The sequence below is a fragment of the Solanum lycopersicum genome, chromosome 2, assembly GCF_036512215.1.
Source record: "Solanum lycopersicum chromosome 2, SLM_r2.1".
Taxonomy (NCBI): domain Eukaryota; kingdom Viridiplantae; phylum Streptophyta; class Magnoliopsida; order Solanales; family Solanaceae; genus Solanum; species Solanum lycopersicum.
The window spans coordinates 65,679,344-65,707,192 of record NC_090801.1 but is presented as its reverse complement, the minus strand read 5'-3'; the positions used below and the strand labels follow the sequence as shown (position 1 = coordinate 65,707,192).

The window sequence follows — 27,849 nt, the reverse complement described above, 5'->3', positions numbered from 1 at the left end:
ATTCTAACTTATAAACATAAAATAAATATATTAAAAGATAAAATTATGATAAAGTATAAGCGATATTAAAGACTCAAATATGCAATTGAATTTTCAGAAAAGATTCAAATGTGCCATCAATTAAAAAGTTGACTTATTTATGTCATTACCTTTAAAGAAAAGACTCATTCATGCCATTATTTTTTAACGGTGGTTTTGCAAAATCATTTTTGACATGTGACCAATTATAATTCGACCACCTCATCATTTTAAAAAAAATATAATTCTAATTTTTTTTAATCCAGAATCAGATTTAAAAAAATTTGATGATCTGGCGGAATTATAATTGGCCACGTGTCAAAGATGGTTTTGAAAACCACCGTTAAAAAAAGGCTAGTTAAAAAAATAATGGCATGAATGAGCCTTTTTTAGCGGTAATGACATAAATGAACCAAACTTTTAATTGATGGCATAAATGAGCTTATTCTGAAAGTTTGATGACATATTTGAGTATTTTTCCTAAAAATTATATCAAAATAAGTATTTTTAGGTATAAAATAAAATTTAAATTTATATATATATAACGTCGAGTTGGTTTGGTCTCGAATTGTTTTTTTTAGTCGAAATCAAACCAACCCAAATATAATCGAGTTTTTTTCTAACATCAAACTAAATCAAATCAATTCATTAGTCAATTTTTTTTGATTTAATTCAATTTACGATTTAATTCGATTTTATATGCCCTAGTTATGGTTAAAGATTATGTCAACATGTTGTATAATCGATGACCAAAGAAGATGGAGGAGAAAAAAAAGAAGGCAAAAATTTGTAGTAAATCCGAGTGCCGTTTCAACATTATTATCAAAATATCTTTTTTTTTCTTTTTAATTTTAATTCCTAAAGGTATGTTCCTTTTTTCATCCAAGGTAAAACTAAAGTCCAGTAATGTACAGTTGTGCAGCAGTCAAACTTGTTTCTCCCAGAAAAGAAAAAAGAAAAAAAAATATACATACTATAACTCTATTATATATAAATATAAATGAATTTCCCTTCTCTCTCTTCAATAAACGGCGAAGATTCGATCAGAGTAGCCGGGGACGACTAACTGCAACGTAACAACTATAATATCTTCCGATTCCTAATCATCAATGGCGGAGTAGTCCAACCGTTTCATCCCCAAATTTATCTTCCATACGTGTTGTTGGATTTCGATTTTCCGGTCAAGGTCTAGTCAGATTCAGTCCTCGAAATTCATCTTTTGCATATCACCTCCCATCGGAACCCTAGGTCTGTACTCATTTCTGATTGAAATTGGTTGTTGCAATTCTCCGGATAACAGATTTATAGCTGTTATAGTTTGCAAAAGATCAAATTTATTGGCGATAGTGCAATATATGTTTCCTTTGCTTGTTTATTGGATTCGTTTTGTGTTAATTCCATGATGTGATACCTATGTGTTAGATTTATGAGACGATTTATTGAATTCAGCTGCATTGGACTTGAAGTCATTCGGACTCTACTTGTTTTGCGATACATGATATTAGATGTTGACTTATTTGCTTTGTTAGCTGAACTAATTCGTATCACATTAATTTCTCTTTTTTTTTCTTTTACTAGTTGGCATATTTCAACTTTTCTTTCTGTTTTATTGCTATTTTACAAATTTTATTGACCAATGACAGACACACACTCTTGTGTGTCTCATCTTATTTCAGTTTTCTTGTTTCTTCATTTCATTATCTTCATTCATTTGGCCCAGCAGATTGCTTTGTCAGTTCTGGAGTGTACTCAGGCATCAGCTTCTAGTGGTAGATTGCATCTAGTCTTCGACTATTTTGGTACTCCACTGCATTTCGGGATTGTACTCAGGTCGAATATTAGATTATCTCTGTGAGCAGTCTCACTGAATATATTGGCCAGCGTTCATCTGTCTTATTTTCACGGACATTTTCAAGTTTTTTCAGAACCGTTGACGGTAATATTGTGTTTGAAGGTGGTCAAGGCAAGTCATTACGATCAAGGTTGTTGGGTTATAAAACTTGTCAATCTGAGAGATAAAAGTCGACCAATTATATCTAGTGCATTTTAGGAATTTATTCCTGTTGAAGTTATTGGTAGGGGAAGTTCATCTCATGAGGTAGCTGGAGCTATAAAATATCTCGTGGATCACAAGCAAAATGTTATATAATTGGAAGAAGCCTCACATTCTTTTCTCTAAAGTGCTTGATGGTTTTTATATTGCAATATAACTAGCAATGATGGAACAGCTATCGGAGAAAAAGTTCCCTGTCAACGCAAAAGATTATACACTATATGAGGAAGTTGGAGATGGTGTCAGTGCAACTGTGTATCGGGCTCTGTGCATTCCTCTTAATGAAATTGTTGCAATCAAGGTTCTAGATTTGGAGAAGTGCAACAATGATCTGGTAAGTCTGCTATCTATATATGTCTTTGAGATACGCTAGATGGAAAATGCCTTGGTGTTGAATATGGTTTAAAGTCAGAATGTTGGTGTTGCGAACCTCCTTTTTATTAGATATGTTCTTGTTACCTGATTATTTTTTATGAAGTGTCTTTTCTCTTGAAAAGGAATTGGGTGTATTGTTTGAAGGTCGCATGACTATATACTTATTTGATCCATCTACATAAGGAGGCAAGTCTCCAGACTCTTGTCTACTATAGATTCAGACCTGTACTAGTCTATACTATTAATAAAGCCCCAACTCTTTTGAGTAAATATCTTGTTCATGCATTTAAGTTTGAAGCACAATGTTCTCAGGTTTGCATTACTAGTTCCAATGAAGATAGGACTACATTAGTGTGTTACTATAATCTACTGTCTGCTTTTAGGCCATAGACTCTTTTAGTTTTTACATACACCTTTCTTATATTTTGTCCATCTTTTAAACAGCTTAATCTAATTAAATATAAAAATCAAAATTACGACATTCACCAGTGCAGACTGTACATCATATCCAGTAATTATTCTGGCAGAATGTGCCACATTTATTCATAATTAATACTCCCTTCAAAAGAAAATCTTTTAAGGAGCACTTGTGGGCCTAATGTATGCCTCCTTTCAATTGCTGAAGCTTCCAGAATATTTTTTTGTGATTTGAATAGGATGGAATCCGGAGAGAGGTGCAGACCATGATCTTGATTGATCATCCAAATGTATTGCGTGCACACTGCTCATTCACTGCAGGTCACAGCCTTTGGGTTGTCATGCCATTCATGGCTGGAGGATCTTGCCTTCATATCATGAAATCTTCTTATCCTGATGGTTTTGAAGAGCCTGTAATTGCTACATTATTGCGCGAGGTCCTCAAAGCCCTTGTATATCTTCATTACCATGGACACATCCATAGAGATGTAAAGGTATCACTGTGTTATCTGCTTTTGTGGAACAACAGTTTAAGCATTCTTTACTAAATGTTTGCTGAAGAAGAGAGCTGATGCTAATTTTTTGTACATATGTTTTTTTAGTCTAGGATTTTGAGCCGCTGTCTTGATCATGTTTGTTAAGTTTCTCTTTCTCTTTACCCTTCTTCCTCCTCTTCTTTTCTCCCCATGGATAACATTTTCTCCCCTCACTATTAACCAAATTGGCAAAGTAATTAGCAAATGGGAATATTTTTTAGCTAATCTTATCTGAGCACTCTCATTTTCCTGACTCCAGCATGCATACTGATGCCAGTTTCAGCTTTGGCTTATATTTTGGTATGTCTTCTCTGCAGGCTGGGAACATTTTGATTGATTCAAATGGTGCTATTAAATTGGCAGATTTTGGAGTTGCTGCTTGCATGTTTGATACTGGTGATAGGCAGCGTTCAAGAAATACTTTTGTTGGAACTCCGTGCTGGTAAGTTCCCTAGGCTGCGGTGAGGTGCAATTTTTATTTGTTTGTGTCATCATAATAGGGACCAACTCTTTTACTTGTAATCAGGATTCTTTTTTTTTTCTTTTGAATTCTTGAATAGGATGGCTCCCGAAGTGATGCAGCAACTACATGGATATGATTTTAAGTAAGTACCTGATCTGCATATCTGTTCTATTATTGGTTCTAGGTCACGTCTCATGCCTTCAAATAATTGTTTCAAATCAACAGAGCAGATATATGGTCATTTGGAATAACAGCCCTTGAACTTGCTCATGGTCATGCACCATTCTCCAAGTACCCACCCATGAAGGTTAATAGATGTTCTTTGCTGTACGAACAATCAATGAAGTGGTTTCAAGTTCTCTGAAAATTCGTTCTTTTGTGATCCTTTCTTTCTCCTTGTAATTCAGGTTCTGCTGATGACCCTACAGAATGCACCTCCAGGCCTGGACTATGAACGGGACAAGAGATTCTCTAAGGTTTGTGTGTTTGACAAACTTTTCATTCACTTACAGTTTGGTTCTGAATATTTGGTGCTTTTGCAGTCTTTTAAAGAAATGGTTGCTGCTTGCTTAGTAAAAGATCCAAAGAAGCGTCCGTCTTCTGAGAAGCTTTTGAAGCACCCTTTCTTTAAACAAGCACGAGGACATGATTATTTGGCACGTACAATCCTTGATGGCCTTCCACCTCTAGGTGATCGTTTTAGGATGCTTAAGGTCTTGTGCCCATCTTATACTGTGCTTTTCTGGCTGATAGCATTTCCCAATTATACTGAAATTACATGTGATTCTGATTTGTACAATTTGAACTGCTCTATCAGGCTAGAGAAGCAGATTATCTTTTACAGAACCAGGCAATGTATGAGGACAAGGACCATTTATCACAGGTGAAAACTGAATGTGCCTAAACTGCAGAATGTGGTAGAGAAATCTCACGATTCACAAATGTGCCCACAGCATCTTTTTGTGTTTCATTGCTGGAATTAAAGCATTTTGCTGCTCTGGGTTTTTGGCCATTGGTTGCGAGTCTGTATTTTTTATTTATACTTGTGAAGCTTCAATCCTCCTAAGTAGCTTACTTCGTATATCAAATGAAAATGAAAAATTCCCCTCCCCTCCTCTCCTTTTTTTTTTTTGAATAAGCAAGAAAAAAAATGCCTTATTTATTCTAACTACCAAGAACTTTAGAATGATAAGAGGAAGGTCCTGAACTACACTTCATTTTGTACGTGTTATTACATTGACTTCATTTTTAATTCGCTCTTAATTTATTTTCAAAAACTTTCATAAACATGCTGTAACCTAGTATTTCTGCCTACAACATATGTTATTATCATACTTCCTCCATTATTGTTATTATTTATTATTATACACATACATAGAGTGTGTCAAAAATATCTACTATTATTCGAGTATACAGCAAATCTGGATAATAAGCAAGATGAGAGGCTGTATTCTTTCCTCTTTTTTCTCAAACATTCACCAATATTTTGGAGAACCATAGTTAGCACTGGTGTGCGTATTTGAAAGCTCACCAAGAGATGTAACCTTGTTTACAAATTGTATAGTTGAGAGACATGCTAGAATGTGTGTACAAATCTGAGAAGACTTCAATGAGTTTGGGGAGACTTATTACTGCTATCTGATATAATTCCATCACAAGCTTTATCACATAAAATAGCTATTTCTGTTTTAGTTGGGAGGTCAAAGTACACAAATGGCTTTTGTGTTTTGTTGTAAATATACTTCTAGCTCTTTTAATCATGAAAAAATTATTATTAGCATGAAATGGGCCCGAATAGAGTGAAACAGATTTAGATGATTCTTAGAGATGATACCAACTACGTTACAGATTGAGGTGAGTGATTCTATTTGGGAAAGAACCTTGATGTGTTTTATTCCATCGTATTTGAGAAATCAAACTTGGCATCAGATGTTTGTGTAGCTTATGCGAATATACACACAAAAATATATTCAAGGTCAATCTCAATATAATTCTGAATATTCACTGATGCAGCAAGAGTATATTCGTGGTATCAGTGCTTGGAATTTCAATCTGGAGGATCTGAAGAACCAAGCTGCTCTTGTATGTACTTATTGTCCATTCACTTAGAACTATTAATTTTAGGTAATAATGTCTGGTGTCTATTAAATTTATTTATCCTTTCTTTATGGTGTCTGTAGCTTCCAGATTTTGACGACATTCCAGATGCTGAAGATTCAAGTAACAGGGGGAAGCTAAGGGAGGGGAATGGTGACGTTGGTTCTGTAGTAGAAAGGCATAATCAGTCGAGTGTCCTATCTCACGAGGTATTCATATTAACCATGTTGAAGTTCTATATTACTATTCTTTATATACTATTCCTTCTCGATGGATTGATGCTGCTATAAGTCTTCTGAAACTCTTGTCATACTCAATTGCCTCCAGTCTGTTATCTCTTTGGATATTTTACAAGTTATTCAAATATGTCCTTCATTATCGGATATATAATTGTTGATATCTCCATTCAGGATGAGATGAATGGCAATCATGATTTGGATGGTTCTCTTGCTGCATTTCCTATTAAGCCTCTTCAAGCACTCAAGTAAGAATTTTGTCTTCCTCCTGGTTCTGCTTCTTCTATTGGCATTTGATAGTAAATCCATCATCACCAACTCAAATTATAGCCAGTTGGTTTCATTAACCAGATGTGTGTGTGTGTGTTTACATATATAATTATATTTTGCCATTTGGAATGTGGTATTCCTTGGAAGCACAACCCTGTTTGCATTATAGGTATGTCTTGCTGAGTCTGGTACATTAAGGAATGTGATGTTGAAATATTACAACCTTTCTTGATGCTCAAGTGCTGTGGGTATAATGATCCGAGGTATAGAATTAGCATAGTCGTCATGCTAGTAATTGAGTTAAATGTGTATAAAATTAGCCAGTAATTGAGTTAAAGGTACAGAATTAGCCAGTTGGTTTTATGATCAAGGTCTACAGATTTTACTATGTGAAAGATTTAAAAGTTTTGGTTCTCATTGAGTGAAATAATGTGGTCTAACCTTCATTTTGGCCGGAATTTCTTTCAATTAGCTCCTCCTCCCGTGATTGGCCTTGAAAGCATGCTTGCATCAGATTAACAGATGAATGTAGTAACCTGCTCACAAAGTAGAAAGTGAGGATAAGTTTGTTGAAGGACCCATTGTCGAAGACAAGGGAAAGTCAGTTAAGCAAAAAAGTTCCAGAAATAGTGGAATTGTTATTATTAATAATCCTATGTAAAGAAAAAGTGGAATTATTATATTTCCGACTTATTAGTTTTTGTTCCTTCTGAAATTTATGTGTATATAAAATGTTGTACCAATGCAGGGGATGTTTTGATATGTGTGAAGATGACATAACTGCTAGTAGTCCAAGTTGGGAAGATACTATGCAATCAGAGTCTAATCAGCAGAATGATATGCTATCACTAGCAAAAGTTGAGGACCAAGATGGTGGAAAAGATGATGGTGAGAATCTGCGACAGAGTAGCTCCTTGCCACGTTCTGTTATTCCTGGGCATAAAAAGTTTTTTAGTGGTTCACTGCTACAGGATAACGCTCTTTCACCCAAAAAAGTTGTTACTGATGGAGAGAGGTATATTTCTTTGTTGTGTTCACAATTGAACTGCTAGAGTTGGTCAAGATTTTCTGAAAACAAAAAATAGTTGCAATATGGATGAAGATAGCTATTATAGGATGGTAATACTACTAATTTGCCAGTAGATCATGGTATTCTCTCAGAAAGAAAGGAAGGGTAGTGAAAATGTGCAACCCCAAGTTAGTCGATGCTTGTTCCTGAAGTAAATGTTATTCAGCTGAGTTTTTTAAAAAAAAACGTCTGCGAAGATTACTAACCAGGAAGTAGTGGGATTCTTGTGCTTTATGAGTTCTGAATATTTTGAGTGTTCTAATTGTGTAATGCTGACTGAATTGTTAGAGTACTTAGGTGCTTCAAGTTCCTGCCAATTTTACTTATAATCTTGACATCAGTGATGATAGTTTTTCTAGAATGCACATTATCTACGACCTACATGGTTAGAGTTTTGATGTTAGCTGCATGTAGAACTTTTTATTGAAGTCCTTGTCATCTTAAAATCACATGCAATGATTGGCAATGGTTCAGTCTACATTTTCCATATTTCAAGCAGCAAACTGTTGTTTCAAGCTGTGTTACATTGTTTAGTTCTATATGTAGGGAATATCAACATCCAAAGTACCAGTCTGAGCGAAACTATAGCGGCCCACTGCAGTATCGACATAAAAAAGATTTAGGTAATCCAGTTTCTGTCAATGAATTTTTTGTTTGATGACAAGAGAAATCCGCAGCCCCTTTGGGTGCGCACAGGTGAAAACCCTCGCTCCTATGCAATAACTCGCAAACCACATAGGAGAGGTAACCCGCACCAGGCTCGACCCAGAAGGCAAACCCGGGGTTTCGAACTTGAGACCTCCAACATGAAAGTCCCAAGCTCAAACCATTGGGCCATCCCGAAGGGTTTTCTGACAATGAATTTAGACTGGGTGATGTTTAAAAAACACCAATTCTTCCAGATAATTATGAGTTCTGATTTTCTAGATAACTTAGTTTTGTTACCTTTCCTTCTGAGTCTCTGGATAATATGCTTGTCGCAGGAGAAGATTCATCAGAAGGAGCTATTGTCCAACGCAAGGGACGTTTTCAAGTCACATCAGCAGATCTAAGTCCCAAGGTATACATACTGTGCCTTCTTGCATTGATTGTCAGGTCAGCTATAATAATGCATTATGAAGGGGATTTTTCTTCAGTGACCAGATTTGGATTTTTCTTCAGTGACCAGATTCCGTCTCTAATACATGTGAATTAACACCAAATCATTCGCAGCATGAAAAAAAAACACCAAATCACTTGCAAATTAAACAGAGACACACAAATTCATTAGTGCCATACAGACATTGGTTTATTCAAAGATATGAACAAGAGTGGAAAAGGTTGCGTTAGGGGGTAAACTGTGGATAACTTTTAAACTGTTTTTTTTATGACCATGCTTTGTTTTCTTGTTACAAGCTTTCTGCATACCTGGGTAAGTGATTTTTACCTGAGCGGCAGCCCGTTTAATATAAGTGAAGCTGAATATTTGCCGCTTTGTTGATCACCAAGATAAAAAATTTAGCATTTAGTGGCAATATTTCCTTCCACATACTTGAGTTTATAGTGCATTTAGAGCGAATATTTGTTCATGATTTATCCATTTAAATCTTTTTTTTCTTTAAAAAAAAAGAAAAGAAAAATCCTTCCATGTTGGTTTGGGAGAAATTTGCTCTTTGGGTTTTGTTGGATTCTGAGCTTTTCTATTAAAGATCTTTAATTAAGAGGAGTTAACACTGTTTGCTTTGTGATGTGAGCATAAAATGATTTGTAAGGAAATTTGCTTTTTAGTTCTTTCAGCTGCTGTCTCCTTTCTATTTCCTTAATAAAGTTGCATTCTTCATGGGTTTCTTTAGTCTCACTTTCAGCATTGACTTCCCTGTTTGGTGTTTGTGAGAAATATAGTTCGCCGGTGAAAATCCTACCGGTGGCGCGTGACTGCGCGTGTAGCACTGTTTTCCGGTGGGGATGACTGGGCTTTGCTCGTCGGGAAATTCCGCAGCTAGTGGTGGTGTCAATTTTATGAAAACAATGAGGGAAAATAATAATTATCAGGACAGCAACTAGGTTACCAGATTTTTATTTTTTTTTGATTTCTTTTTTCTCACAATTTCTCTGATACCATGTGAGAAATATTGGAGAAAATATTATTGAATTGCGTATCTAAATTGTTGCATGAAGACCCTATTTATAGATACTACGTTGGAAACCTTTTCCAACTAGAATTCCTATTCTTATTCCTATTCTAATTCTTATTCTTATTCTAACAGTGTTCTCATGGTAAGTATCAAACTTTGCAATCTCTCTTTAGGTGATGGCTTCGTAACCATTGCCCTTTTTTTTCACTTGTTCAGGAACCTACAAGCTATTTCCTTAACCCAGTTCAGGGAGGTTCTACTAGTGCAATTAATCTAGGTCTAGCAGCTGCTTCACTACTTCCAACATTGCAATGCATTCTACAGCAGAATACTTTGCAAAGGGTAATTATTAATTCATCAAAATCTTGTGCATCACTGTTACCTGTTGCTTATCTGTTCTGCATCTTGTTAGGAGGAATTAGTGAAGCTGATCAAGTTCGCAGAGCGAGGATCTGGTAACTTATCCATTTACATTTGGTCATCACATTTGACCACTTCTGCTTTCGATGTTGAATGTTAAGTTGTTAACTATATTTATGTGTTGCCCCTGACTGGCTTGTTATTTGTATCTGTTTCAGTCAACCCCACAGACTTAGCTGAAGCTGGGACCAGTGATCTCCCGCAGGTAATTGTTTGTTTGTTATGTAATAAGATACGAGAAATGGTGCCACATTTTTTTGAAAATAATGTATTTTTAATTATTAAAAGAGATACGACCAAGTGATTAGGAAATAGAGTTTTGTAGGGTTCCATTAATATAATGTGAGAGTGGGGTTTATATCAAGTCTTTAACTCTTTTTCCATGAAGGTCTATAGGGATTAGAAGGTAGAACTTTTTTAGTAAAGGAAGGGGTTGGAGTTGGGGTGATGTGCCCTATCCCATGCTCAGTGTGTACAAGAAATGCATGGTGTATCTCTGAATTATGGCACGCTCCTGCATCCTCCTAACATCAGCACTTCCACTCTGCAGATGCCTGCTACTTCTGTTAGAGAGAGAGAACTGCAATCAATGGTCATTCAATTGCAACAAAGGTATGATATTCGTTGATAAATTTGAACTTGGTTGCTTGTTATGGTAAACTGAAGTCTCATCAATTTTCAGCATTGGAAGTCTTGTGGAAGAGTTGCAGAGACAAAAGATGAAAAATGTTCAGGTATGTGCTGTACAATTGTGGGGGAAGTATTTTCCTTTATTTTCTTCTAAAGATATGATTTCTTTAGAACAAAGTTGAAAACCGAAAATGTAAATGCAGTGCTGCTTTATTCTTGGAATGTTATTATAAAATTTCCAAGAAACCATTGATAACATGTTTTTCTAAAGCTGTCATTTCTGGCTTGCAGTTGGAAAAGAAATTGAATCGCTGATAAAAACTAGAGGATATGAAGGCTACACTACATGGTTGGTTAAGTTACTACCCATGGTTGTGCTGGGGCACATCGTTAAGTTACTTGGCGAGTGGGTGGTTGTATTTTTTGTGTACCATATGTGTGAATGTTAAGTAGGCACCCAAATTTTGAGATGCTATTCATTGTCAGAATCTTGATTATCTATTGTAATATACCAATTGGGTATTGTATTTAAGTTGTCCTTCAATATTAATTGAAATTCTAGGAGCAAAAAAAATGCAGCTTGTGTAAATCACCCTTGCGAAACCCAGAACCTTGTTCCGAAATAAACCTAATAATAAACCTCTTAAGGAGGAGTTTGGTCCACTTGATATATCTAGTGTTGATATTTTGAGTTGTTGATTATGTAACTTATGTCAGATTTTCATTTTTCATGTGTAAGAAAGATAGCTGTTTTTTTTTCTCTTTGCTTGGGGGTGTTAGCTAGGGGAGTTTTTAAGTGGGGTTAAAAAGGAAGGTCAAATAACTCCCATTATCAAAGATTCTTTTTGGCATGATTATTAAAAAATTTCAAGAAAAAGACGCCGTTGCCGGGGATCGAACCCGGGTCACCCGCGTGACAGGCGGGAATACTTACCACTATACTACAACGACCTTGTTGTCAGAGTTATGCTTTAGAAAAATAATAGACTTGTTAATTGAAACATGGTTATTTGAAAGTCGAAACAACATTCTGAATATAAACATAAGGGTTGTAGTTGCGGGTAAAAATTTCTTAATGTGTTGCCCATATTTTATACTTCATGCTTAAACTTGTCATAATGAGTCTACCCTTCATTATTCTATCTAAATCATGGCCAAATAACCCATTTGCTACTCCCTCCGATTAAAAAAGTATGACCTAATTTGACTTAGAACGAAATCTAAAAAACGAAAAAAGACTTTAATCTTGTGGTTCTAAATTAAAATTATGTCAAATGTACCAAAATGTTTTTTAATCTTGTGGTTTTAAACATGTCACGTGGAAAGTTAAATTTAAAGTATTGCCAAAAAAGGAAAGGGATCATTCTTTTTTAAACAAACTAAAAAGGAAATAGGGACATTCTTTTTGAACGGAGGGAGTATAGTTCATGCGTGAAACTGGATAATCTAACCAGTGATTGGGAATACTTGTGGCGCAAAAGGATTGAAAACTTCCATCTTTTCTTTGACATGAAAGTAACTTTTTAACCATAAAAAGATAAGGAGATAATCCTCGTTACAATTGTTTGAAAAAGAGAGAACAAATCGCAATCTCCATTTGCACCAAAACACTCGAATGATCACAATAAATGCATTTCTAGAGTGAGTCATAAAGCCCCTCTCTCAATAAGGACACCAATAGAAACACTTTTTTTACAGTCTAGAGAAGTCTTGCTGATAATAATAGAACATCATTGAGGAAAAGTAAGCAATAAACACTTCACAGGACTGAATCAATCATTAAGTTTCTCTCTTCTGGCTATAACAACTATGAACAATCCAAAATTGACAAGAGCCTAGGTCACCAAAGGCAGTTCTCAGTGACAGCCGAAACGATACCCTTCAAAGTGGGCTGCGTATAAAAATAATGCAACGAATTAAAAGGAAGAAACACTTCTATGTGCAAATGAGAGTAAAATATCTCCATGTTACTAACCAGAGAATGGTCGCGTAGTCCAAGAGATAAAACCAAAGACCTAGAAGATCCGGCATTACTGCATATAAACATGGTTTGCATTAGTAGAGAAATATCAATATCTGATTCATCTATCTTCCCTCACAGAGAGTCGAAATCTTAATAAATTTCAGTTCCCACAAGTACCTTATGTGTTCAATAATCTGCCGAGCGCATGCAACCAGCATGGGCTGCAGAGCAAAATGCAGTTTTATCAAGTTTATAAGTATACACAAAACGACATGAAATTACTGCAGTATATTGTCAATTACCTCATCGCGTTTGCCCAGTAATACAGAAACACTAAAGGTTGGATGGATCGACACCCCTTCCTCCTTCCTGCACAGAAAGATCTGTTATATGAAAAAACTCTTTCCAACTGAGTGAGGAGATTCAATTATGAAAACAACTCAACTACAAGCTATAAGATCTCTCGAGTCATGCCCAGAGAACTAGACAGAACAAGTGAAACTCAAAAGCAAATATAGCTTAATAGCAACTTAAAGATAGATTCATTGATTTCATATAACATAGATCACATAAATAGCATCTACAGGCTTCAGTGTAGAAGTTTATTTTCTGCACAAACCAAATGCATGCTCATCAAAAGAAATCTGAAAACACCAATATATAAGCAAGAACAGCTTCACAAAAACGATCCGTACCTGGCCTGCAATATCGTACCCATGCTTCCTATTTGAGTAGCTATAGCCTTAAAACAACAATAAAGATTCAATAATGCTCATATGTGGCAAAAGCCAAATCATGTGTTTCTCACTTACCATAAAATGGTCATCATAGGCACATATGACTATATCTGTTTTAATTCCCTGCATACATAAAAGAAAATTTAGCTCAAAAGAGAGTAGAAAAACGAGAAATATTTTGCAATATACCTCTATCGTGCAATTCTATAAGGAGAGCTTAAAGATTCGGGCACACAAAACCCGTCTCTACCATATTTATTAACAATGACATTCTTCCGCAAAGTCTCTTTCCCATCATTCATTCACCATAGCTAATTTGCAAAGAAGACTTTTATTGTGAAGTCTAAGGTTTCTCACTCTAAGTCTTCCTTCTTTGTTACTTCTCATCACAACATCCCTTTACATTACTTTTTTCTCCTTTTTCCTCTTCTTATTATTTTTGTTGATAAGGTAACCTGCAGTCACTACCCTTCAAGTGGCGCACAAGTTAAACCCTACTTTAGTGTAATAGCGAGCAAACCACACATGATAGTTGAACCGCACTATGCAAACATATGCATTAGCTCAACCTAAAAAACATGGAGGGGGTTTTCAATCATTTGGGAGATCAGCTGCTAAACCAACTCGATGACCATAGCAGAATGTTTCTTTTTTCCTCTTAATTTAATCATGGTTGTGCTTTACTATTCTTTTTCATCAAATGCGGAGAAATACTCATCAATCAATCAATTAACTATGTCCATAATATAATCCTACTTTAGAAATTTTGACTTGACATTCATTTCGATACAACTAAAATTACACCAGAAAAATTCAAACAATCGTGTATTCCACAAAAAGCAACAGAGCTAATAACAAAAAGATTAGAAATATTTCAATGTGAAAGAAAGGGTAAAATGTTGAGATATGCCTTAACATCGAGTGAAATCTTCTTCTGCTGGACTGGGATTTCCATAGCTTCCTTTCTTCTTCCCCTTACAAAATAAAAACAATTCGTATTAACAAAAAGGTTCCTAAAAGTAGAAACTTCCAATGTTTCTAGGTAATAGCTTCTTTTTCCTTTAATTTTTTCATTTTCCGAATTAGGGTTTATGTAAATACCTTGAAGAAGTTGAGGTTTAAGCAACAATGGAGGTTGGCGTGTTATTGAAGACTAGCAATGGCGATGGGAAGGGAGAATTACTGAGTCACACTGATGGGCCGGGTACCGAAAGCCCAAAGAATTGACCCATTTAGGATGCATAGGCCCAAGTTGGGTGAGGGGATGGAGGGACACGGCTAATTTTACACAATTGTCTCTTTTTAGGCTACCATTTAAATTTTGTTCAAATTTTTAAAAATTGTGGAAATACAACTCTTTTTGAGAAATTGTACGTTAGATTTGGTTCTAATATTCAAATCTTTTCTCCCATTGGCCATTTCCCCTTCCCCACCCCCAATTTATTAATTAAAAATAGTTATAATAAAGTACTATTTGTTGATACTTTATATATAACTCAACATTACTAATAAAATATTATATTATCGTCTAATATTAACAATAGCTTACAAAATTTTAGATTATATTCTAATATTTTCAATTCGAGCAAAAATTACTTTAGAATATGATATTAGGAGTTTATAAAGTATAAGAAGAAAAAAGGGAAACATTTATTAAAAAGTTATCCCGAAGGGATAAGCAAAGAAAATTTAAGACGTCAGTCTAATGCTTTTATTATTTCAACGGGATATGGTTGTACGATTTCTAAAAATAGCCTAAATGTTGTAAAAGCAAAACAAAATAAGACAATAAACAGAGAAAATGAAAGCAATAGAAATAGAGAGATAAGAGATAAAAGTTTTTCTTATTATTTTAAGTATTCAACAAATCATACAAAATGTTAGTTATAAACATGACTGCAATGGGGAGGTTATGGAAGTGAAATGTTACAAGAATAATAATTGCAAAGCGTAGGTGATTATAATTTACAAAGGTAAAAGTTATAGAGGTTATGATTATCTTCATAATCGAGATAAAAGTAAAAAAAAAATAATTCATGATATAGTGAACATGCACAATAAATTATTTTATAACACTTAAATAAATATTATATAAATCAAAATGAATTTTACGTGTGTTTTTTTCAATTATTTTCATGTGTTTTAATAATGAAAAACACTTTAAAAACCAAAAGAAATAGTTATAGAAAAAGACAAGGGAAGTCCAAAATTCAAATCACCTAATATCTCGTAGGATATTAACTCACTCTAACACACACACCTCCACATACACATCATGTCCAAACGGCCCAATTAAAATGTAGGTCGAGAGTCCAAAGAGGAACAGACCTGATTCTAATATATACGGATATTAAAATTTAAAGCAATTTTAATAGCTAGCTTATAAGAGAGAATATTTTAAGTTTATATAAAAAATTATTAATTATTTTTTAGTCAATATAAAATTTTAACCATTTTTATGATATATTAGTGTATCCCCTTAGCCTATGCTCGAAATCTCAAAGACACACTTATGTTATACTAAGATCCTATTATCCCCGTAAACTTATTTTATAAGTAACTTTTTACCCCTTTTTGGCCTACGTGGCACTAGGTTGAGAAAAAAAATCAACCATCATTGAACCCATTTTTTAATAAAAACTTGCATAGAAATAATACAATCAAGTCAAGGTCTTGATGTAATCTATTCAAAAATAGATAGAAAAGATATTTTCAAATATTAATTTTCGCTTAACATTTCATATAAAGAAGAAAAATATAAAAATTATCTTTAAAAATAATAAGTTGATCATATAACATTACATCACATCAAAGATTATACTTTTCAATAAAGTAAAAGAATTAAAACACACAATACAAAATAAAAATGTATATTTATAAGAAGTCATAATGTCATTAGTAAATTAATTTGCTACTTATCTACTTGATTATATAAAAATTAGCATAAAGTGATAAAATATTAGATTTCTTAACGTGAAAAATTTTAGAAAAGTATACTAAAAGTTGGATTAGTGTTTGTCCTGACACTTGTAGAGGAGCGACAAAGTTTGATAGCACTAATCTAATTATTATTATAGTCACCACTGCAAAAATTAATCTATAATAATAATTATTCAAAAGATAACTCTTCTCTAGATCATTCAAGTTAAGAGAATTGTCTTGAAATATTATTTATGTTTCATTTTGGATCAAAATATCGCTTAATTTTCACCATTTTCCTTCAAATATACTTGACACTTTAAAATCATCACTCTCTCATAGTTGGCATGACATGTCATTAATTTTTTTTAATAATAGACTAATTTAATTCATTGAACTGATTTACCTAAAATAATGATCGTATTATTGTTACTTTATTTTTAATCTATTCAGAATAAATTTCCATACTTAAAATCTTTTATCAAAATTAAATTTTTTATTTTTTATGTTATGAAGAACACATTTTTAGAATATACTATAATTTTTTTTATCAAAATTAAACTTTTTATTTTTTATGTCACGAAGAATATATTTTTAGAATGTACAATAATTTTATTAATTTTGAATACTTATAAACACATAAATTCAAAAAAAAATATTTATATATAAATCACTCATTAACGCAAATTTACATCAATCAATCACAAGTTATATAATAAATCAATAATATCAAAGGTCAAATAACACAAATTGTATGTTTTGCAATTCATGCTTTCGATATTATTTTTTTGAAAATAAAAAAAAAAGAAAGTGAATAATATTATATTTTTTATTCATTAGAAATACTAAATACCTTAAAAGTTTTCTTAAATTCTAGTTGATATGTCATGTCATTAAATAATTATTTTTAAAAAATAATTGACCTAATTAATTCATCAAACTTATGTCTCTACAAAATAAATATGCAATTACATTAGAATTTATGAAGATTACGAGAAAAGTAATTTAAAAAGTCTAGTAACTTTATATATTGTCACCAAACAAAATTCAATGAAAATCTGTGTGCAATTATTACATGATAGTTTTAAAATTCCTAACCAAAATTGTTTGAAAATTATAAACAATTCTTTTAATAAAAGTATTTAGATAAATTTGTGAGGTTGACAAAAAAAAATGGTAAGAAAAAAAAATATTATTTAACTTTTTTTAATTTTATTTTTATTTTTATTCTTTTATTCTATATTATATTATATTATAACTTTTCATACAATTAAACATCAATAAATAAACTAATAATTTATTGAATATTCTAATTTAATTCGATAGTAGACATATTATATGAGATTAATATATTGATAAATAAAGATTAAAATTTTATTTTCTATAAATATTATTCACTTACTATATTTTAAAAAAAAAATATATTATAAGTATATATGAATTTCAAATCACCCAAATAATTATTTTTTAATAATTAATCGATCTTAATATTACTAATTTATTATATAATTTATAATTAATTGAACTAAATTAGCGTTCATGAGTGATTTGTATATTAATATTTTTTTAATGTATGTGTTTATTAGTATTTAAAATTGATGAGATTATAGTATGTTTTAAAAATGCATTATGCATAATATAAAAAAATAAAAAAGTTTAATTATGAAAAAAGATTTTAAGTATGAAAACTTATTCTTGATAAATTAATTTAAAAAATTAAAAATAATATGATCATTATTTTAGCTAAATGAGTTTAATGAATTAAATTAGTCTATTATTAAAAAAGATTTTAATGACATGTCATGCCAACTAGGAGAGAGTGGTGTTTTTGAGTTTTCAAGTATATTTGGAGAAAAATAGTAATAGTTGGGTGATATTTTGGTCTTAAATGAAACATAAATGATATTTTAAAGCAATTTCCTTAACTTGGGTGACCATTTGAGGAATTGACTCAAAAAATTAAGATAGATAATTTTTTATTTAACTATTACAAATTAAATACATAATAATCACAAATGCACAATTTGTTATAATATAACTATAAAATACTTTTTTATTAAATATGTACACCTAAATAAAAAAAAAAATTCTTCACTGTTTTCATAAAAATATTTTTTTTATTAATCAAAACTTTAAAAATACAGAAAGAATGATTTATTTATTTATTTATTTGATTGATTGCCAATGTGAGACTATACAATTTATTTTTAGGAATAACAATATCTAATAGCAAGTAGTATATATCTTTCAACCATGACAAAATTTAAAAATATTAATTAAAAATTGACAAGCAAATACACACGTGTAGATGAGTGGAAAATTTTTACAACATTAATCTAATTATTATTTTAGTCATTACTAAATGATAACTCTCTCTTTATTTCGAAGAATAAGATAGATAGTTTTTTTCTTTTAAATAATTACAAGTTAAATATATATTAATCAAAAATGCACATTTATTATAACTATGAAATAACTTTTCATATGCATGTACACATAATGAGAATTTTTTCTTCATTATTTTATTAGATAATTTTTTTGTTAATTAAAAGATTTAAAAGTATCAAAAGATAGTTTATTTATTTTGTGATTGATTTCTAATAAGATAGATCAAATCATATATTTTTAAGGGACAACAATATTTAATAGTTGTGAAAAATGTATCATAAATAAAATTATATTTTTCAAATCACCTAATATCTAGTAGGATATAAACTCACTCTAACACACACCTAATTAATGTATAATATTAGTGGTGAGTAGTAATTATAACAAATTATAGCTATGATTAGTAATTAAATAGTATAAATTTACTTATACGCATAATTTTCCAAACTCAATAGCTAGCTTATAAGAGAAAATTATCTAAGTTTATATAAAAAAACTGTCAACTATTTTTCAGTCAATATTAAATTCAAACACTCTTATGATATATTAATGTATTCATCCGCTCTTCATGTGAAATATATATATATATATATATATATATATATATATAAATATAAAATTGATGTCGTTTGTTGACCATTTTTTAATAAAAATTGTATTAAAATAATACAAAACAAATCAAGATCTTGATGTAATCTATTCAAAAGTAGATAGAAAGATATTTTCAAACATTAATTTTCGCTGAACATTTCCATATAAAGAAGAAAAAGATATAAATTATCTTTAAAAAAATAAGTTAATAATATAACATTACATCACATCAAAGATTATACTTTTTAATAGAAAATAAAAGAATTGAAACACATGATACAAAATAAAATGTATATTTATAAGAAGTCATAATGTCATTAGTAAATTTGATTTGTTATTTATCTACTTGATTATATAAAAATTATCATAAAGTGATAAAATATTAGATTTCTTAAAGTGAAAAATTTATTTATTTTATGATTGATTGCTAATATGATAGTATATAATTTATTTTTAGGAATAACAATATGTAATAGTAATGAAAAATGTAACAGCAAGTAATATATACCTTTCAACAATAATAAAATTTAAAAATATTAATTAAAAATTGATAAGCAAATACACACGTGTAGATGAGTGGAAATTTTTTATAACATTAATCTAATTATTAATTTAGTCATTACTAAAAAATAACTCTCTCTTTATTTCGAAGAAGAATAAGATAGATAGTTTTTTTGTTTTAAATAATTACAAGTTAAATATATATTAATAAAAAATCACATTTATTATAACTATGAAATAACTTTTCACATACATGTACACATAATGAGAATTTTTTCTTCATTATTTTTATTAAATAATTTTTTTGTTAATTAAAAAATTTAAAAGTATCAAAAGATAGTTTATTTATTTTGTGATTGATTTCTAATAAGATAGATCAAATCATATATTTTTAAGGGACAATAATATTTAATAGTTGTGAAAAATGTCTCATAAATGAAATTATATTTTTCAATAATAACAAGACATTGAATATCTCTATAGATCATTATTATTTATAAATTAGGTGAACTATAACAATAATTAAAAAAAATTGAAAAGACACGTTATTTAAATGGAAAACATAAATAAATATTTAAATTAATAAAGAAATTATTTATTGAAATGACAAAGAGATATCACATCTTCTTTATATTTCCTTTTAGATATTTTTTTTTTTGGTCACAAAAAATATTAATTTGTAAATGATAAAGACCTAAGCTCTTCTTGTATGTACACATTTTGAATAAAGTAAAAATGAGGAGCATTTGAGGCCACGTTTACAGAAAACATGAAAATGACACATAACGAAGCAACAAGAAATCCCCCATTGCCGTCAGCTAACAATCACGTTCGCCCACCATTCAAGTGGTAATTATAAACAGACAAAACAATCAAACATTGTGAGCAATTCAAAAGCTTCCTTTTACACTGTTTCGTTTTTAATTTCTTATTATTTTTAAAATATTATCAATTGATTTATATATTAAATAAATAAAATAAATATTAATTTAACATATCACATGGTGATATGACACGCGAGTTTCATTCAACATTAAAAATAAGTTCTTAAAGAAAGATATATCCAAGTCTAAAATATGGAGAGATCAATTTATTATCCCTCAATTGATGTGACTTCTTAGTACGTGCATTTATCAAAATTCAATTTGATTAATTTTTAAAAATAAATTAAATTATATTAATTTGATATTTTAAATAAAAATAATTAGATATTTTAAAATTATATGAAAAGTACTATAAATCACAATTTTTTGCATATTGATATAATGAAAAAATGCATCTTAAAATGTTAATTAAAATTTTTATAGTTTGATTTTAAAAATATAAATCATAACAAATAATACTGAACGGAGGGAGTAGTAAATTTCTCATTTTATCCATATTGTCTATGAAGTTGATCTTTTCAAAATTTAACATTTTCAAAAAGTTTTATTTTTTAAAAAAATAATTAATTGAAGATATAATAGGCAAAAAAAAAAAAATTCTTAATTTTTCAAAATAGACGAATAAAAAAAAAGTGGATAAATAAATTGTCCTTTCTCCCTCGATTCTCTTTTTATATATCACTTTTTTAGATTTTCAGTCAACTTTTTAATAAATTAATAAATATGCTAGATTTCAAGAATTAAAAATGCATTTGAATGACTATTTAAATTTTTAAAATCAGATTTTATAGAATAGCGAATGAAGAGAGTAATTAATCAATATACAAAGTACTTTAATGAACACTAATTATTTATGATTTTTTTTAAAATTGATTAAAATATATATTTCAAAAATAATTAACTGGCCTATTAACGATATAATACGAATAATATCATAATTTATACATTAATTTTTATAAAATAATATATAGTCCAACTATTTAAAAAATAATAATTAAAAAAGCACTATTCAAACCATTATTAGTTTATACACGAAAAATCTTATCCGGTAATCATCCTAAGTCAATTAATCATGTGATAAAAATGTCATATAAATAAAAAATAAATATATATATTTATTTGTTAATTTGATATAAATATATAAATTATTTTTTTAATTGTGCTTTAGTTCACCAATCTTATTACTTTTTGGACAGAGGAGAAAAGCTCAAAGTATTCAATTATCTTTGAGTTAATTAAAATTTAAAGTTATCTTCGAATTTTCATGTAAACTTTTTATAGTCCTTTATATTTGTAAAATTGGTGCTTTTCTTTTTTTTTTCCTTTTTTAACTTTTTGCCCATTTTTTATTATTAATTTTATTAATAAAATATTTAATTATTTTTTATATATATTTATTAAAAACAATAATTCCATAGGAGAGAAGGTAAGAAAAATGCATATTGTTCCGTTCGGTATCGATCTCCGAGCGAACGAACATCTACCGTTCTATTTGTGAATGAATGCATTCATCAACCACCTGGTTGTTGAGGTGTCATTAAACGTATATAAATTAGAAAACTTAATTGTTTCTTCTTATAAAATGTTTTTCAAAAATAATTTGGACATATTATGGAAAATTGCCTTACAAATGAAAATTTTGCCACACATTATATGAAAGTTCTCACAAAAATATAATGCTAAGACATGATAACTTCAATTCAAATATTATATCAAATTTGGTGTAAATATTATAGTTTTTGCAGTCAATTTAATTTATCGCACCAAATTTTACACTAAAAAATAAAGAAAACATAAAACGTATATTTCAATATTTTATATATATATATATATATATATATATATATATATATATATATACCCTAGATACACCCATAAGCATTACTTCTACGTCATTCTAGCAATGTAAAGCCCTCACTATTTATTGCCTTAAACAACTTTTCTAGTCTGTTATAGGGACGAGAGAGGCGAGCATGTTATAGGGACGAGAGAGGCGAGCGAGACTGGGAGAGAGACGTGAGAGGGGGAAAAAGTTAGGAGAGAGCTGAAGTGTACATGTATATTGGTTAGATAATTGTAAATTATACATATGTATTTATATATATGAAAAGCGAGATTGGGAGAGAGTGGAGAGAGGCGAGCATATTTGGAGAGGGAAGAGAGAGGCGAGCGATATTGGGAGAGGAACGAGCGAGAGAGGGCAGAGAGTGGGAGAGAGGTGAATTATATATGTATATTGGTTAGATAATGTATACTATATATATGCATATGCATAAAAAGCAAGCTAGATTTGGAGAGAGAGGAGAGAGACGAGTGAGATTAAGAGAGGGAGGAGCGAGGTGAGCGATATACGGAGGAGAGTAGGAGAGAGGTGAATTGTATATGTATATTGATTAAATAATTGTATATTATACATATATATTTGTATATTAAGGCGAATTATATATATATAAATATGACTAATTATACAAACTTGAAGTCAGCCCACATAATTAATGTATAATGTTAATTGAGAGTGATAGTTATAGCCAGCTATAGCTATGATGAGTGATTGGACATTATAAATTTGCTTAACCGCGTAATTTCCCCTTCAAGGATCAATATAAATGTCTAAAATATATTCATATCTATCATTTCTTTAAATAAAATTTAATATTTTCAAGAATTATATCACTTACAAAGTTATTTATATTAATAATTCTACAAAATATAATGAAAAGTGTCATTTAAATTATATAATAAATGTGCAATGCATCATAAGTTCAATTAATATGAAATAGTGAAAGTAGTTGATATTTGTTATTTATTTTAGGGGGGCAAAGAACTCAAATTCCTCGTTCAAATGACAAAAAGAGAAAAGGATAGAAAATAGAATAGAGAAACGTTGATTGGGTAGATAGAGACACATAGAGCTTATTTATTTTTGTGCTTCTTTGGATCAATACGTCGTAAATATATGCGTGGAGACAAGATAAGAAACGAATTACTATTCTCTCCGTTTTTATTTACATGATATTTATACTAAGAGCCCGTTTGAATGAGTTTAAAAAAGAAAATTTAAAAAGTATTTTTAAAAAGGTTGAAATTTATTTTTAAAATAAGTAATTATGTGTTTGGATAAAAGTATTTAAGTTGAAAAAAATTGTTAATGTGTTTGACAAATAAGTGTTAGTAAACACTTTTTTTTAATCAAAATATCTAAAATACTCTTAAAACTGTTAACATGATAAAAAGTTGATTAATTTAAGATTTTTATAATTAAAAATATTAAAACAAAACTAATTTATATTTTACATCCGTAAGTAATAATATTTCCTATCATTCACATATTTCTTTATCATTACAAATTTTTATAATTATAATTATAATGATAATATTAATAATAATAAAAATAATAATAATAAAATAACAATAAAATAATAATAATAATAATAAATAATAATAAAATCTGAATTAGTAATAATAAAATTGGCTGACTTAAAAGCAAACCTTTGTGTCAAACATTGTTAAAGGTGCTTTATGCATGACAATACAGCCTAAAGCCAGAAAAAGAAAATAAAATAGACCCGCTCATAATGAATATTTAATATATTTTTAATTTAAAATTATTAAATTTTAAACTTTTATCAAATTATAAAATAGTGAAAACTACAAATATATATATATATATATATATATATATATATATATATATAAGAACTCAGAAGTTAATTTATGATTCAATTTCAAATCTAATAATAATCTAATAAAATTAATGTTCATAGTCTATAAATTTAAAATTCTAATAGTCTATCCAAAACTAGGAGAATATATATAAGAGGTTAATATCTTAAGCTAAGCTAAAGATACAAATTACAACCATGGGAATTGTGTGCCCCGATGAGAGCAAGAGGATTGAGATCGAGGAGTTTCGCCGGATGCTGCTATCTAACGCGGCGGTGCACCGGACAAAGGCCGGCGATGAAATCCAAAACCCAGGGCAATTGCCTGCTACAAATCGACACAACCGTGAGCTTGAAGAGAAGAAGGTGTGCGTCACCAGTGGCGTATCCTTCCTTGGTATCGCCATCGTCAATCAACTCTTACTCCGTGGCTACTCTGTACGAGTCATCGTGGAAAAACAAGGTGACATTTCTTCTCTTATAAGTATTTTTAGTCCTTCTAAATTACCGGAGAAAAGCAAAGATGGTGCGTATTTGGCAATTGATTTCTGGTGTGCTTCAGCCATCAACGCTTGTCACAATTCGTATGGTTTTTAATGGAACCGGATGATTTCCGGTTTTAATTTCCATTTTCTTACTGATTTGATCTGATTTAGTTTTGGTTTTTACAATTCGTATGGTGGTTTGATTTCGTGTTTTGGAATGCTATATAATAAGTTCATCCATTGGTGACTTCGCCTACTAATTCCTAATATGCTATAAGTGCAGAGGATCTGGAAAAGCTAAGAGAGATGGAAATTTCTGGAGAAATGAGACAGTCGATGAACACTGTAGAGGCAGTAATGGCCAGGCTGAATGATATCGAAAGCCTATCGCAGGCATTCAGTGGTTGTCGTGGTGTCTTCCACACTGCTGCCTTCGTGGACCCTGCTGGCCTATCTGGATATTCAGTAAGTCTTCCCACACAGTTTATGACACCAGAAAACAGGGAAACGCATTTCTTATGATTTTATTTTAATTGTAACAATCAAAATTGAGTAGAAGAGTTCGGTACAGTTTGTTAGAGAAGAGATCACAATTTCAATCACACTGCTAAATTTCAGCGCACATTGCAAATCTTTTTCTTCCATTAACTCTAATGAAGGAAAAATTACTATTCCCTCCAAAGGTAAATACTTACCCGCACTAAACTATTTATACACATGACATGAATTTATTAGTTTGAAATAATATTTTAACGCAATATAAACATAATGAGATGTATAGGTTATAGTATTAGTAATAAGGAGTGAGTACCGAGTAGATCCGTCATTCAAAACAAAATAGAGAGATGTTGACCTTAGATGTATAAGTAATTCTAAAGTAATACTTAATTTTCGAGGAAAGTATTATTTTTCATCATTTTAAATCGATTCTTATTTTTTTAATATATTATTCTGATTATTATGATTGACGGAGCTTGAGTGCGTCATTATAGGCTATATTGAAAGCTTTATGTCCCACACTCGCACCATGTCCATGTCAATTTCGATGTACACTACTTCTTCTAGAAAAAATGTCAGCCATTTCATATGTGGCCCATTCCAACACCAGTAGTCTGGTCAAATATGGCCAACATTCCTAATTTCCTATTAAGTATAGTGTAGAAGTCTCATTAATTATTGACTTTATTGGCGCTTTTGGTAGCGATTTTAATTAGCTATGCTACCAAGACAAAATGAACCATTGTCTGATATTTTAGTCATTTGTTAAGCACTTGCCTTTCTGCTACTTAGTTATATCGTCCCTGCGTTTATTTTTGATTTGATTGTTATTCTTTTATGTAGAAATCAATGGTTGAAGTAGAAGTGTTGGTAACTAAGAATGTGAGTCAGGCATGTGCAATAACACCTTCGGTCAGAAATTGCGTGCTCACATCCTCTCTTGTAGCCTGTGTATGGCAAGATATTAACTCTTCAACAATAATTGATCATGATTGCTGGAGTGACGAGTCCCTCTGCATAGACAAGAAGGTATTGAGTTATTTTATTTGGCATTCTCTACCTACCACCACAAAAAGACTTGTCACACATGCTTAAAATAGTAAATAAGACAAATGTAGGGTATGGTCCTAATAAGATGATTGATATTCATCTGTCCTTAATCAAATGTTTCAAATTTTAGTAGTAGAAAAACTTTAGATTAGGGAGTGGTAGTAGAATATCATACATTTAGTGAGCCGACCCAACGTGAGCTCTTATAGATAGCGGCAATGGATTACAAATACAAAATACTAATTTGAAAAAGAAAAAATTGTAGCAGCCCATTGAAAAAGTATAGTTCATGATTAAAACAAGTTATAACTTTGCCAATCAGTAATCATTGTAAAGATAGCTCTAATACTTTTTCAAGTAAATATATTATTATCATTTCTACATGGGTTAGTAGTCCATTGAACTTAAAAATGTTAAGATAACTACGAAGCAACCACTAGTTCCCCACTAGACTGAAAATTAACAACCCATTAAAAGCTTATAATAGACCTTATCAGCTTCTTGCAAGTTGCAAGAATAAAAAGGGATTTCCCCCCTTTATTTTAATGTACATAATTAGCACTAACTTAGTGCTGTTATTTCAATGAATTATATTTTCTTACTAACTAAAGGAAAACAATAACACGTTTAAAACTTTTCTGGATATTAAATAATGTTATACTTGAACAAAAATTTGCAGCTATGGTATGCTCTGGGTAAGCTAAAGGCAGAAAGAGTAGCGTGTAACATCGCTAGGGAGAGTGGATTCAAACTAGCTACTATATGTCCTGGTCTAGTAACTGGTCCTGAATTTATCAGCAGAAATCCAACCCCTACCATTGCCTATCTTAAAGGTGATTACCAATTTTTTTTTTATTAGGTAATATAATTAATTAGTAACATTTCCGTACTTTCAGCTTATACACCTTAGTATGTGATTTTCAGGGGCTGAAGAAATGTTTAGAAACGGAGCATTGGCGACAGTAGACGTTAATAGATTAGCGGTAGAACATGTATTGGTGTTTGAAGATATGAAGAACACATCTTACAACAGATACATTAGCTTTGATCAAGTTGTTAGGAGTGAAGAGGAACTTGAAAAATTAGCAAGAGAGACGGGAATAGATATTAGGTCGATGAGATCAAACTGGAGGACTAATTCCTCAAACATTGTCAAATTGTCAAATGCAAAGCTTTGCTGCTTAATGTCTACAATACATAGATGTCATAACGAGATCTAGTTCTCATCAATAAATTTATTTTACATACTGAATAGTGAATACCGAATCTTCTTCCCCTCTTCTTCTGTGTATAACATCTTAAGAGTCCAAGTATGATTTATTCTCTTTATGTTCGTCAAAACTATAAAAATAAAAGTGCCGCTGTTATATATTAAGTTTACTTTCTTTTATTTTGGAAGAAGTTAATTCAAATTCTTTAACAATAATGAATTATTGAATTTCGTGAGAACACTAAGGACCTCTTTCAAAAGAC

The 27,849-nt window shown here is 30.6% G+C and overlaps 3 protein-coding genes and 1 non-coding gene across 10 annotated transcripts; 2 read left to right on the top strand and 2 right to left on the bottom strand.

Annotated features, from left to right (window-relative positions):
- The first annotated feature begins 990 nt into the window (after nt 1-990).
- Nucleotides 991-11,368, top strand: LOC101251534 (serine/threonine-protein kinase BLUS1). Of its 6 annotated transcripts, none has more exons than XM_004232250.4 (21): nt 991-1,266; nt 1,742-2,405; nt 3,103-3,357; nt 3,717-3,841; nt 3,960-4,004; nt 4,088-4,169; nt 4,270-4,338; nt 4,405-4,575; nt 4,680-4,745; nt 5,876-5,944; nt 6,043-6,168; nt 6,370-6,443; nt 7,214-7,480; nt 8,081-8,157; nt 8,518-8,594; nt 9,865-9,990; nt 10,061-10,103; nt 10,227-10,273; nt 10,619-10,680; nt 10,751-10,802; nt 10,990-11,368. In XM_004232250.4, exons 2-21 carry the CDS (start codon nt 2,235-2,237, stop codon nt 11,011-11,013), a joined length of 2,028 nt encoding a protein of 675 aa, XP_004232298.1. In that variant the 5' UTR covers nt 991-1,266; nt 1,742-2,234; the 3' UTR covers nt 11,014-11,368. The 6 variants fall into 6 exon arrangements, 3 of the variants coding, with proteins under 3 accessions (XP_004232298.1, XP_069150004.1, XP_010316285.1); XR_011214934.1 differs by having other exon boundaries at nt 992-1,266; nt 10,465-10,680; XR_011214936.1 differs by having other exon boundaries at nt 992-1,266; nt 10,457-10,680.
- A 209-nt stretch (nt 11,369-11,577) lies between these two features.
- Nucleotides 11,578-11,649, bottom strand: TRNAD-GUC (transfer RNA aspartic acid (anticodon GUC)). The gene has a single exon. It is a non-coding gene; the product is annotated as a tRNA-Asp (tRNA).
- A 547-nt stretch (nt 11,650-12,196) lies between these two features.
- LOC101251837 (uncharacterized) lies at nt 12,197-14,635 on the bottom strand. 2 transcript variants are annotated; one of them, XM_004232251.5, is made up of 8 exons: nt 14,500-14,635; nt 14,309-14,372; nt 13,474-13,521; nt 13,357-13,403; nt 12,964-13,030; nt 12,839-12,882; nt 12,674-12,731; nt 12,197-12,589 (listed from the first exon to the last, which is right to left on the bottom strand). In XM_004232251.5, the coding sequence occupies exons 2-8, from the start codon at nt 14,351-14,353 to the stop codon at nt 12,539-12,541; spliced, it is 360 nt and encodes a 119-aa protein (XP_004232299.1). In that variant the 5' UTR covers nt 14,354-14,372; nt 14,500-14,635; the 3' UTR covers nt 12,197-12,538. The 2 variants fall into 2 exon arrangements, with proteins under 2 accessions (XP_004232299.1, XP_069150003.1); XM_069293902.1 differs by lacking the exon at nt 14,500-14,635 and having other exon boundaries at nt 14,309-14,492.
- Nucleotides 14,636-24,371: 9,736 nt separating this feature from the next.
- Nucleotides 24,372-27,628, top strand: LOC101252135 (cinnamoyl-CoA reductase-like SNL6). Its single transcript, XM_004232252.5, has 5 exons — nt 24,372-24,806; nt 25,112-25,293; nt 26,170-26,355; nt 27,056-27,209; nt 27,301-27,628. Exons 1-5 carry the CDS (start codon nt 24,542-24,544, stop codon nt 27,594-27,596), a joined length of 1,083 nt encoding a protein of 360 aa, XP_004232300.1. The 5' UTR covers nt 24,372-24,541; the 3' UTR covers nt 27,597-27,628.
- The last annotated feature ends 221 nt before the right edge of the window (nt 27,629-27,849 follow it).

Coding starts and splice junctions, on each gene's coding strand:
- LOC101252135 (XM_004232252.5), top strand. CDS start 24,542: ATGGGAATTGTGTGCCCCGATGAGAGCAAGAGGATTGAGATCGAGGAG. Junction 26,356..27,055: donor CCCTCTGCATAGACAAGAAG/GTATTGAGTTAT, acceptor AAAAATTTGCAG/CTATGGTATGCTCTGGGTAA. Junction 27,210..27,300: donor TACCATTGCCTATCTTAAAG/GTGATTACCAAT, acceptor TGTGATTTTCAG/GGGCTGAAGAAATGTTTAGA.
- LOC101251534 (XM_004232250.4), top strand. CDS start 2,235: ATGATGGAACAGCTATCGGAGAAAAAGTTCCCTGTCAACGCAAAAGAT. Junction 4,746..5,875: donor ACAAGGACCATTTATCACAG/GTGAAAACTGAA, acceptor TCACTGATGCAG/CAAGAGTATATTCGTGGTAT. Junction 5,945..6,042: donor TGAAGAACCAAGCTGCTCTT/GTATGTACTTAT, acceptor TGGTGTCTGTAG/CTTCCAGATTTTGACGACAT.
- LOC101251837 (XM_004232251.5), bottom strand. CDS start 14,353: ATGGAAATCCCAGTCCAGCAGAAGAAGATTTCACTCGATGTTAAG. Junction 13,522..14,308: donor AGATTTCACTCGATGTTAAG/GCATATCTCAAC, acceptor TTATGTATGCAG/GGAATTAAAACAGATATAGT. Junction 13,031..13,356: donor GGTACGATATTGCAGGCCAG/GTACGGATCGTT, acceptor CTTTCTGTGCAG/GAAGGAGGAAGGGGTGTCGA.